We start from the raw sequence: 12,858 nt of genomic DNA, 5'->3' as shown, positions 1-12,858 counted from the left end.
CTACCCCCTCGTCCTCGTCGCCCATGCTTGGCATCCCAAGTTCGACGTGGAAGCACTCACGAGTGGGATCGTAAGTACCTTCATCGTCAGAGTCGAAGTAGCCAAAGCAATAGTCACTTGCGGCCAAGAAGCGACGCATGGTTTCACGATCGTGGAGGTCGGAGAAATCCACTTTGGCCCATGCCTCGTCCTCCTCCGAGGAGTCGATGTGGGTGTGGGTCGACACAGTGGTGTCGACGTCGAGAGCGAAGTGCTGGCGGTGCCCTGAGAGATCCACGTGAGCGGAAGCGTAGGCGTAACCATAAGAGGTGGCGGCATTTCTCAACCCGAAGGGGTATGGAGATGGTGCCGTCGCCTAGCTCTGCTCCATGGGGGTTGGCTCCTTAGGGGGTGGTGGAGCGGAGCTTGATGTCGGGACGTCATTGGGTGCCACCGGTGTCTTTCCCTTGTCCAGGCTCAGGCTAGACAGGTCCCCAACCAGGGACCTCGTGCCAATAGCTGGTCGTAGGATACCGGCGGAGAGCGGTGGGTCGCCCTAGGTTCGCGCAGCATCGGGGTGATCCTACTCGCGTCGTGCCCGGCGAGCGCGACGAGAGCGGCCGCCCGGGCGCCGCCTATGCCTAGACTGCTGGTGCGTGACATCGTCATCGATAGGCGGGGCTCGGGGTGTGAGGTGTACCATGTCATACTCATGCCCTAGAGACATGAACTCTAGGCTCCCAAACCAGACCACCGTGCCAAGATGCAGCGGTCGTATGGGGTCTGCCATCCGGAACTTGTTGGGATGATGAAACTGACACGCAGAACCCCCTACCTAGCACGCCAACTGTCAGTGTTTTGGACCAGGGGATCCTCAACCAACTAGTGAATTTATGCTGCGTGTTCCCAATCCCAGATGGTGATGTAAAGAGACACAAGGTTTATACTGGTTCAGGCGATTGGTGCCCTACATCCAGTCTGAGAGATCGATCTTGTATTCCTTGCACTGAAGTGCTTATAGTAGGGGGTTACAAGCTAGGTGAGAGAGGGAGCTAGTCCCAGGTCTCGGCATGGAGTGATGTGGACTGCTTGAGACGTTGCTCTCAGGCGGCCCGGGTGTATGCGTGTTATAGGGTGTTGTTTTTGTGAGTGCCTGTGTCCTCTCTAGAAATGGCCCAAGTCCTTTCTTTTTATAGTTGAAGGGAGGACAAGGGTAGTACGTGTGCTAACTATATGGCGTCGTGCAAATGGAGGCGGCGTGTCCGAGCCCTGTAGCCTTTTCCTGTGGCGGCGTGGTTGTCGGAGTGGTCCATCCTTGAAGCGCTGGGGCGACATGCTGGTCACATCCGATCCTGTGCGTCATGGGAGCTCCAGGGCTGCCTCGAAGTGGGCGCGGCGGTCAGCGTGCGGGTTGCCATGGATTAACTGCGCACGAGGCCGAGGCTTGGTTGGTGCCGAGGCCGAACCATGGTGGGGGTCTCGGCAGACGTGAATCTCAAGATGGTCAAGGCCCTAACGTAGAGTGCCGAGGCTCGGAGGGAGAGGTCGATCTGGTACGCTGGTTCGGAGGTAATGATGGCCCGGGCTAGACTTCCCATGCCGCGCTGTCTTCGGGGCATGTGTTACGGGGCACAGTGTAGCGCCGGCCCTGATTGTGGGCACAGTGCCAGAACACAGTGGTCAGTAATCCCCGCCGCGCCTTGTCTTAGCCGGTATGGCGTTGATGCGACCTCTTGTCCCATCGGCCACTCCGTGGTGTCGAGCCGTCGTCCGGCTAAGATTGCGGGAGTGGTTGACGCATTAATGGGACGCGACATGCTATTGGGAAGGCTGGTCGAGGCGGGAGTGATGGGTTATTGACAAGCCAGCCTCGAGCGATACGGAGAATAGCTGTCCTGTTCGAGGCTGTACGCACGGGGCCTCGGGTGAGACAGAGATTGGGATCCTTGCCAAAGCCTCTCGCACGAGGCCTCGCGCGAGGTGGAGATTTTGTCAGGGTGTCGAGACCTCCCGTGCGAGGCCTCAGGCGAGGCGAAGAGCCGGTGGGTCTCGACAGGGCTGGTGATGGAACCATGGCTTACCTTCTGGCTTTGTTGTTGACGGGATTTAAATGACTCTTTTGGTGGACGCTCGGGGTACCCCGTTTTATGGTACCCAACACCATGACTTGATGCAAAGATTCTAGTGGACTAAAATGAAAATAGAGATTGCTAGATATATAGCAAAGTATGATACTTGTCAAAAGGTGAAAGCTATACATTTGAGGTCTGCTAGTGAATTACAACCATTACCTATTCCATCTTGGAAGTGGGAGGACATAAGTATGGACTTTATTGTTGGTCTACCTAAGACATCAAAGGGATTTGACTCAGTATGGGTTATTGTAGATCGACTCACTAAGTCAGCATAATTTCTTTCTATCAAGACTATATATCCTACGATCCAATATGTCAAGATGTATTTAGCAAGAATCATGAGCTTACATGGAGTACCAAAGACCATAGTGTCAGATAGGGGTATACAGTTTGTCTCTAGCTTTTGGAAACACTTACATGCTTCATTAGGTACCAAACTTCTGTACAGTACAGCTTATCATCCCTAGACTGATGGTCAGACTAAAAGAGTCAATCAAGTACTTAAAGATATGTTAAGATGTTGTGTTCTTAACTATTCCAAAAAGTGGGATGAATGTCTGCCTTTGGCCAAGTTCTCATACAACAATAGTTATCAGGAAAGCATTAGAATGGCTCCGTTTGAAGCACTCTATGGTCGTAGGTGCAGAACATCGCTGAGTTGGTCTGAGCCTAGAGAAAGAAGATTCTTTGGGGTTGACCTTGTGAAAGAAACAGAAGACAAGGTTAAGCAAATACAAAGTAATTTGAAGATAGCTCAATCTCGACAAAAGAGTTATGTGGATAGACGACGTAGACCATTGGTGTTTAACAAAGGAGATTTTGTATATATGAAAGTATCACCAATAAAGGGAGTTACCCGTTTTGGTGTTAAAGGCAAGTTGGCACCTCGATATATTGGACCATATCAAATTTTGGAGAGGTATGGAAAAGTGGCATATCGCTTGAAATTACCTGAACATCTCGTAGCTGTGCATGATGTGTTCCATGTTTCTCAATTGAAGAAGTGTCTCCGAGTGCCTGAGCAGAATGTTGAGGTTGAAGGAGTGGAACTTGAACCAGATTTGACTTATTCTGAATATCCTATCCGAGTTTTGGATCAGAAAGATCGTGTTACTCATAGATGGACAATCAAGTTCTACAAGATACAATGGAATCAACATTCAGAAGAAGATGCTACTTGGGAATCAGAAGATTACTTATTAGAAAAATTTCTAGAGTTTCTTGCGTCAATATAGAGTAATGTTAGTTGAGCTAGGTTGTTACAAATTGTGTTTTTGTAAAAGGACCTCAACTGTTTTATGGACAGATCTTGTATGTGTTCTCGCGACACATTTCCTTTTCCATTACTTACCCTATGGCTTTAAATCTCGGGGCGAGATTTCTTTTAGGGGGAAGGATTGTAACACCTCGGGTGTTTAAATACTAAAACCTGACATGTCATCATACGCATTACAAAGCATTTGGCATTTGGTGAAAACTTTGAGATGCATACACTAAAATAAGTTTATATTTATGTGGTATGTGTTGAATTGTATTGTTTGACTCAAGTTCAAAGTTTGCTTGGATTTTTAAATTTTCGAGAAAACCCAGATTTTCAGCATTTAAATCCTACCCTGAAAACTCATTTCAAAATCTAAGCATATTTTGGGGTTGAGCCCAAAAGCAAAAGTGTAGAGCTTGACAAGTTATACAAAGTTTGTTTTTGGAGTTTTCAAAGTTGTTATGAAAAATTTGGAGTAATTCAAAAATGCGTAATTCGTTAAATTTCCTCTATTCGAATTCAAAAGTTCATTTCAAAATCTAGACCGAATTTGGGGTTGGTTATAAAAGCAAAGTTGTAGAAATTTGAATTTTGAATAACTTTTATTTTTGGAGATTTTTGAGTTATTCTACAAAATTGGGAGTAATTTGGTATTTAAAAGGAATGGCAATTCTATAATATTAGTGAACAGTGTTCACCGCCTTAGCTACACCGCCGGCGACCTTCGGTTTGCTTCCAGGTGCGGTCATGGCCATCTTTGGCGTCGCACTGGCGCGGTGAAGGCCACAGCGCAGCTTCCTTGCGCTTCTGAGCCGTTCTATTTAGCCTTGGCTGTCGCCGTTTGCCCCCGCTCTCTTCCTCTGTTTTCTTCCGTCGCCACCATCCATCTCCGGTGAGCTTGTGCCGTCGTCTCAGCGCATTCTAGTCACCACAAAAGCTTGCTACAGCTCCGCCTTATCCTTATGCGCCCAGCCAACCCACCAATTTAGCTTGATTTCGCCAAGAAACTGCTGTGCGCGCTCTTCTTCCTCGCGGCCGGCAGCATCGCCGTCGTGTTCGCCTCACCGTGGCCAGAGCTCCACGGTGCGCCTCTGCCCCTGCTGAGTCTTGCTTCAGCTTTGCCACGATGCCGTGGTACTCTATGACCCATTGATTTCTCATTTTGACCACCACAGCTACCAGAGCATCGCCACCGACGACGGTCTGCTCCGCCGTGCCTGCTCGGAGCGTCGATCAGCCTCTTCGTTGATCCTCTGACCCTGCTCGTTGCTCAGTCGTGTTCGGGGTGAGGTGCTGAACCCTTCTGTGCTAAGTGTTTAACCTCTACCGTGCTTGTGTCGCCAGTGTAGCGCGGCCGTGTCGTCGTGCCCGCCATGGTCGTCGCTGTGCTCGGTCCTGGCCATATTTGGTCTCGGTTGTGCCATCAATAGTTGCGCCTGGTTATAGTGATCACTGTGGTGCCTTTGCCTTCGCCGTTGGTCTCACCGGTGGTGAGGAATCGTTGGTCAGCGCGCGTGTCGCCGGAGTCAGCGCTGGAGGTTGAAGATGACAAGTGGGGTCCGTTTGTCAGTGACTCAGCGTTCAAATGAAATTTTTCTATTTTCATATTTGAATGAATAGTGATGTAATTTGTTATTTTTGTGTAGATTTATTTAGAACTCCAAAAATTATGAAAATTTTTGTGTGACCTATTTGTGATGTATATTATTTAAGAAAAATATGAAATTTTATTTTTTAGCACTTTTTGAATGTGATGAAAATTGCTCAATTTATTAATAAATGGATTTCCATGATTTTTCTAAGCTTATTTAATTGTCCAAAAATTATGAAATTTGTTTTGTCACTTACTTATCATGTAATGAACATTTACAAAAATTTTGAGATCAATTGGAACAAGTTGATTTATTTCATAATTCTTAATTAATTAATTAATTCTTAAAAGCAAATAGTAACCTTTAGTGATTTAGGTTTTGTTTGAATTTTTGATTGAGTGATGTCCTTGGGTCATTAGTTGGTAATGATCTTTGATAATTGATGTAAGTAGTACGAAAAAGATTTAGTTAGTTTGACTTGTAACTGTACCACGAAGGAAAGTTGTATTCAAATTGTTAATTTTTACATCCATCATCGAGCATCATGTTTCGTATTCCGCATCATGTTAAACATGGCATTGTTACTACGTGTAGTGAATGAAGGTGAACACATGGTAGTTAATCAAGTTGCAGAGGAGGTTAATCCGTTTGTTGAGGTCGGATCGAATACTTGTGAAACATCGCAGGAACCGGACTTTTCTGTCAAGGAAGACAAGCCCCGGATGCATACAACCCTACCTTGTGTTTTACAAATTAATTTTGCTTTTGCTTTTCTTTACTGCATTAAGTGATTAGGAGTTAAGTAAAAGCCTAATTGGTGCATTACCAACATTGTTTTTCCATATCTACCTTGTTACCAGATTTATTTCATAAATGACTAGATATGCTTAGTCATGCTTAGCCGGGTGATTACCGGTCACCTGAGAATTTTAAATGGATCTTTGGTTACTTACGTTATCATGAAATATGAGCTTATGAAGTAATAAATCTAGACCGGATGGACTCGGTGTGTGTGAGCCACAAGACATGGAGGTCTTGTGAGCGGGTACTTTCTATCTGTATCGATTAAGGTCCGTACCGTTGTTGAATTGCATGAGGTGAGACTTTGTAGTACTAACCACATACTCCGTTAAGCCTTTACTCGGCTATTCTATTATGAGAATGGCTACTCGTGCACTGAGAGTGGAGAGATGGCGAGAGTAGCGTGTACCCACATGGCCATGGGCTGGAATGGTGGAGCACTGTATTCTCAGGTGGCGCGGACCCGTTCTTGTTTTAGAGGATCCAAGAGTAGGTTGGTATATGTAGGTCGGGGACCTGCATATGTCGTATAGTCTGGAATCCCCAGCTGGGTTTATAATCGGTTCGAATCGTCGTTGCTCCTCGGTTATGGAGACTCAACTCACTGTTCATCATCGTAGTATTAATAACTGGAACTTGAGAATGGTTTGTGAAGGTGTTGGATATGAAGTTTCATGATCTCATTACGGATTGTGTCATCTTTGTATATGATTTTATGAAGTTTTAACTGTTGAAATAAAGAATTTTGTTAAAGAGCTTTTACGCAAAATAACTTTGATTATTGCTAAAACCATACCTTGAATCCCTAAGCCTGCATTCCTAAGTCTTCTCAGTTTTATTTTGGTTAAGTCTTGTTGAGTACTTTTGTACTCAGGGTTCGTTGACCCTTGTTGCAGGTGAGCCTCATGAGCAGATCTATTTTGGATCATGCTGTATGACTATTGTTTGATCTGACGATGAGAAGTAAATGTGTGATCCTTGGGCAGGGCAGTTTCATTGTGTGTTTTGTATTATATTATAATGCCACTCCACTATTTCGTTTTGTAATAATCATTGAACTTAGTTGTGAGGTTTGAAGCTACTGTTTTGTAAATTATGTTATCGTAAGACTTCCGCTGTTTTTACTCTGGTGTAGATATTTGAATAAATGTTGTAATACTGCAATGACTCTGTAACGTGATCCTGCTCGGAAATCGTGGATGATTCGGGATTCTCCGAGGACACCCGACAGTCTTCTTAAGTTACCGGAAACATATGCACAGATGTCAAAGGTTGTCGGACAGTGACAGGTGCATATGGGCCCTATAATTTAGGAGGTTCTGCCACAATATACCTGTCTGATCCATGGATACCTCTCTACAGGACAGTGGAAAGAAGTGGTTCAAAGGCTCGAAGAAATGTACGCACGTGGTCTTCACCCAAATGTTGTTACTTATGGTTTGTTACTGGACTATCTATGCAAGAATGGAAAATGCACAGAAGCGAGGAAGATTTTTGATGTTATGATTAGGAAGGGCATAAAACCTAATGTAACTATCTACAACATTCTTCTTTACGGGTATGTTGCTAAAGGAGCCCTTGCTGATTTGCCTGATCTCCTAGATTTGATTGTAGCAAATGGTATTTCACCTGATCATTACATCTTCAACACTATGTTCTGTGCATATGCTAAAAAGGCAATGATAGATGAGGCGATGCATATACTTAGCAAAATGAGGCAGCAAGGATTGAGTCCTAATGTAGTCACTTATGGAACATTAATAGATGCACTTTGTAAGTTGGGAAGAGTGGATGATGTTGTGCTTAAATTCAATCAGATGATCGATGAAGGAGTGACTCCTAACATTGTTGTTTTTAACTCCCTGATTTATGGACTCTGCACCGTTGACAGATGGGAGAAGGCTGAGGAATTATTTTTTGAAATGTTGGATCAAGAAATCCGTCCCGACATCGTGTCCTTCAACACCATAATGTCTAACTTATGCAAAGAAGGACGGGTCATGGAAGCCCAGAATGTCATTGACTTGATGGAACGTGTAGGCGTGAGGCCTGATGTTATCTCATATAGTACATTAATAGGTGGCCACTGCTTAGCTGGTAGAATTGATGAAGCAGCAAAGTTACTAGATAGTATGGTCTCAGTTGGCTTGAAACCAGACATTTTGTGCTATGATGCATTGCTTCGCGGCTACTGTAAAACTGGCAGGATGGACAATGCATATTGTCTTGTCCGAGAAATGTTGAGGAAGCAAGTTATGCCTGGTGCTGTGACTTACAGTACTATACTGCATGGTTTATTTCAGACTTGGAGATTTTCTGAAGCAAAGGAACTCTACCACAATATGATTAAAACTAGGAAACAATGGGGCATTTACACATACAACATAATTCTAAATGGGTTTTGCAAAAATAATTGTGTTGATGAAGCATTTGAAATGTTCCAGAGTCTGTGTTCTAAGGATATTCGTCCTGACATTATTACTTTCAATATTATGATTGGTTGTTTGCTCAAAAGTGGCAGAAAGAAAGATGCCATGGATTTGTTCGCTGCTATCCCTGCCCATGGTTTAGTTCCGGATGTGGTGACCTATCGCTTAATGATGGAAAATCTCATACAAGAAGGGCTGCTAGATGAGTTTGACAATTTGTTTTTAGCAATGGAAAAGAGTGGATGCACTCCAAACTCATACATGCTAAATGGTATAGTTAGGAGGCTGCTGGGTGGAGGGGAGATAATGAGGGCTGGGGCTTACCTCTCCAAAATTGATGAAATGAACTTCTCACTTGAGGCTTCCACTACTTCCTTGCTAATATCACTTTTCTTGAGGGAGGAATATAAGAACCATGCAAAGTCCCTACCTGAAAAGTACCATTTTCTTGAGGAGGTCAACAAATGAGCATTATGAGAAACAAAATAAATCCTCAGCTGAGTGGTAATGTCTACCTCATGCTCTAATTTGCTTGCCAGCATCCTCAGTTGTGTTGTCACATTTGTTTGATGAAATTTTCTAGGGAAGTTTTGTACTGTTAGTGCATGCCAGCATCCTGTTAATCTCGTATAAAGTTGTCTTCAGCCCTAGTTATCTTTACAGTGGGAATCAATTTTCAAACTGTTGGGAGCACATAAGTTTCTTCATTATGTTGCTTAGTTTGTAAGATATCCATAATTAATCGAAGTTAAATATTAGTAGTAGTATTTTGTTCCTTTTATTTATTATATATATAATTATTTATTTCTAATCCATTTCCAAACCTATGTTTCAGCTTTGTGTTCAACACTTTGTTTGGACTGAGTGTGAAGTATTTGCTACAAGGTTTCTTCTGGGTGCTCTGAACAGATTCCTTGCACCAGTAAAGGTACTCTGTAATGTTAAAAGTGGCAATTCCTAAGAAGAGACAAAGGAAATATGTCACTGTCAGTTTGCTGTGCCCTGATTCGAGCAAAAGTCTAGTCAATAATGTAATGGAATTATTGCTTTCTGTGACAGGCCTACTCCATTGAAGTTTGTCGACCTGACCAACAAGCTTTGGGTATATCAGTTGTAAGCTCCAACTCTACACATAAGCTCATAACACTTACTGCATATAACATAATTAGTGACTACAATAGGTTCCTTCTGATCCATTTCATCTAATTTAATTGAGGTCAGCAGAGCATGGGGAATGGGTGTTATAATTGGGCCCGGCAATTGGGGGCTATGTAGCACAGGTATGCCTGACAAAGATCATTGTTTATCAACCATTTGGTTTACTTACTTTTCACCTGCTCTGTCTTCCTTCCTTATTACCAGCCTGTCAAACAGTATCCACATCTGTTTCATGAGAAATCAGTGTTTGGAAGGTAGCATTCCTTTCAACCAAGATTAAATTCTTTTAACACTAAGTCGGAATGATTTTTTTTTCATTTTATCTTCTTGTTCCAACACGATGCAGGTTCCCATATTTATTTCCATGTCTGTGTATATCATTTTTCGTTACCTTGGTTTTCATAAGCTGTGGATGCCGGTAAGTATAACCTGCTCTGTATATCAGTGTATGCTTTCAAATTTATTGTTGTATTAATAATCTTTTCAATTCATGAAGGGTTTCTTTATGCGTTTTATTATTTTTTTGCACATAAATATGTCTTGTTGTTGGCACACTAAATAGGCAAGTCCATGTGAATATCATATCCTACCTTATTAAGTTACAGAAAATTCTGTTAGATAACTTTGCACTTTGGGCCCTGTTTAGTTCCACTTCATTTTACCAAATTTTTCAAGATTCCCTATCACATCGAATCTTTGGACGCATGCATGAAGCATTAAATATAAATAAAAAATAAAACTAATTACACAGTTTAGACGAAATCCACGAGACGAATCTTTTAAGTCTAATTAGACTATGATTGGACACTAATTGCCAAATAACAACGAAAAGCGCTACAGTTGCATTTTGCCAAAAAATTTGCATCTAAACTGGGCCTTGATGTCGGCTTATTTCTACTTCATCAGCTACTAAACCAAACAGGAGACCCTACATAAGCACAAAGGCCTTGAGACAGCAGTTGAAATGGTAGAAGGTACTACAACTCAAGAAAGTACAGAGCCACCTAAGAAGAGCTTACTCAAAAATTGGCCATTGATGTTAACATAATGTGTCTTCTCCCTTCATGACACCGCATACGTTGAGGTACCACCTGCCGATTCCAACAGCTTCTACATTGAAATGAATTGTTCTAAAAGTTAGATAATGTTGCAATTCAACATCAGATATTTTCTGTATGGACCGCGAGTGACAGAAAATATGGTGGGCTTAGCTTTGCGACTAAAGATGTGGGCCAAGTTCTTACAGTCGCAGGTAATTCCACTCCAACCAATTACTTTCCCAATTAACTTTAAAAAAATCCAAGGCATCCACATGATCAGTTGCTTGTGTTTTATTGTTATAAAGTCTGTGCACTGTAGTAGTAAATGCAATTTCTGGATTGCCAATACTTATCCTCTGTTCAACTGTAGGTGCCAGTCTTCTAGTATATCAAATCTTTGCTTACTGTTGGATCGATAAAGTCCTTGGTCTAATCAATTCAACCCGAGTTTCATCAGTGGGTTATTACAGTGACCGTTATTATTGTTTGACATTTTGCAGTGTGTCCATTACTCATTGTTCCCTATTTTCTGTTAAAAATTGGTTTTAATTCTATCAATTGACCATAAGCATCGCAGGTACTATCTATACCAATAATTGCTGCTTATCCCTTCATGACACGCATGTCAGGAATAAAACTTGATGTGCCGCTCTATATCGCGGCAATGCTCAAAAGCGTTTTTGCAGTAAGTAGTTCACTATGAGTAAATTGAGATTCAACCCATAAATCACATCACCACTAAATGGTTACATACATACACTCCTGTATAGAATTAGAAATTCAGGACATGTGTTTTGGTTTATGCCTTTGTGCTTCATTCAAACGTTCAACTTTGCCTGCTTTGGGATACTAATGCTTGAGTATGTTGATCAGATCACTAGAGTTACCGGCACTTCGCTTCTGCGAAACAATTCTGTGGTACATGACCAACTTATGCCAGTTCTATCGATTATCATCCGACTCCCTACCAAGAACTGATCAATAATTGTTATAAAGTCTGTCCAAGGCTTTCACTCCAGCTGGAGCAGGCATCTTGTATGTACAAAAGCTAGTAGTGCTGCCTGACCACCCTGTTATTCGTATGATGTTCATCGCGGTCTTGAAAATGTTGCTAGTTTAGTCTATCACATTGTGTGATAAGCATGAAAGCATGGGCCAGCCAGCCAGGACAAGCTTAGAGTATGTGCATGTACATATTTTTTGAACAAGAAACTCACTGATGAAATGCCTCTGGTTGTAGGTTCTCATGGGCACAGAAGTGCCCTCATGCCGCCATCTTTCCAGGTAAACCCTATATATACGAAGTTTTACAGCACTACCATCCTAATTGTTACAGTGTAATCTTACAAGTAGTTACTGCAATAAAACCATATATAGAGGATGCGGATTTGAATGAAAGGTTAAAAATGGCTTTCGATTAATCCCCACATTTTGTTTTCATATATATGTACATGTAGGACCAGATGGTGTTTCTTCTCCTGAATCTGACAGAGGTCATCGGGCTTGTGCTTACCTTCAAGCCTTTCCTTGCGGTTCCCCAGCAGAACAAGCATATAGAGGTAACTAGATAGTATGTGGGCGAGACGAGGGAGATGAACATGTACATCTCTTCTATCTCTATCTCTACAACTAAAATATTCATAAGAGAATCGTTGACAGGCGTGCGAAACAAATCATCGCTCGCCCCCGCTCCCTTCGTGCGAAAAAAATTGCGCTCCCCACCCCCACCGTCAGCTGCGCATCTCGCCGGCGCCGAGGGCACTGCCCAGCGCCGTCTACCCCTCCCCTGCCTCCACCACGAGGTTACGACGCCGCCGCTCCGACCTCGCCGGCTTGGATTCGCGCTGTGCTCCGCCTCTCCCAGCGCCGTGCGGTCCACCCTTCCCTCTTCTCGGCGCTGGTGGCATGCCGCTGTGTCGCGCCAGCATGGGAGCCCCCCCCCCCCCCCCCCCCCCGCCCCCCCCCCCCCCCCCGCGCGGTCAAACCCTATCGGCGCAGCCCTGCTGCCGGTGCGCGCAAGGCCTCCGGTGACAGCAGATCCAGGTACCGGCGTCTCTCCATTGCTCGGGCCTCCGTCTATGCTGTTAATTGGTACGATGGCTAATAAACAAAAAAACATACCGTCAAATTTGATTTGATTTGTCCATTGTTTGGTTTGAGTTGTGACATAATGATTAAAAGACATGTCGTCCACCTGCAAGATACCTCTATCCATGAATCATAGTTGGATGCATTCATGCAAGACTATACCTCAGGATTTCATCTTCCAGTGCAACGAATAATTAACAGCAGACTTTTGTCTATGCCTGATGTCGCATCCACATCAGCTAATGCCCCTGTTTGTTACAATGATGAAAGTTTCACATTTCTAGGCAACAGAGCTCTACCGGATGACAATCGTTGAGGAAATTATATGCGTTTATGTTGTATTTTTCTTCCACAACCTTCCATTAGCTTATTGCC

At 43.4% G+C, this 12,858-nt stretch overlaps 1 protein-coding gene across 6 annotated transcripts; it reads left to right on the top strand.

The window, feature by feature from the left end:
• The first annotated feature begins 7,135 nt into the window (after positions 1–7,135).
• On the top strand, positions 7,136–11,077 carry LOC136497502 (protein Rf1, mitochondrial-like). Of its 6 annotated transcripts, XM_066493330.1 has the most exons (8): positions 7,136–8,701; positions 9,033–9,125; positions 9,257–9,310; positions 9,419–9,609; positions 9,702–9,773; positions 10,262–10,439; positions 10,520–10,607; positions 10,973–11,077. In XM_066493330.1, the coding sequence occupies exon 1, from the start codon at positions 7,166–7,168 to the stop codon at positions 8,663–8,665; it is 1,500 nt and encodes a 499-aa protein (XP_066349427.1). In that variant the 5' UTR covers positions 7,136–7,165; the 3' UTR covers positions 8,666–8,701; positions 9,033–9,125; positions 9,257–9,310; positions 9,419–9,609; positions 9,702–9,773; positions 10,262–10,439; positions 10,520–10,607; positions 10,973–11,077. The 6 variants fall into 6 exon arrangements, with proteins under 6 accessions (XP_066349427.1, XP_066349426.1, XP_066349425.1 ...); XM_066493329.1 differs by having other exon boundaries at positions 9,033–9,310; XM_066493328.1 differs by having other exon boundaries at positions 7,136–9,125; positions 10,278–10,439.
• The last annotated feature ends 1,781 nt before the right edge of the window (positions 11,078–12,858 follow it).

The sequence above is a fragment of the Miscanthus floridulus genome, chromosome 12 (assembly GCF_019320115.1).
Source record: "Miscanthus floridulus cultivar M001 chromosome 12, ASM1932011v1, whole genome shotgun sequence".
Classification (NCBI taxonomy): Eukaryota; Viridiplantae; Streptophyta; class Magnoliopsida; order Poales; family Poaceae; genus Miscanthus; species Miscanthus floridulus.
This window is presented reverse-complemented; position numbering and strand designations above follow the sequence as displayed.

Excerpts from the sequence above, each read along its gene's own strand:
- LOC136497502 (XM_066493330.1), top strand. The coding sequence starts at position 7,166 with ATGTACGCACGTGGTCTTCACCCAAATGTTGTTACTTATGGTTTGTTA.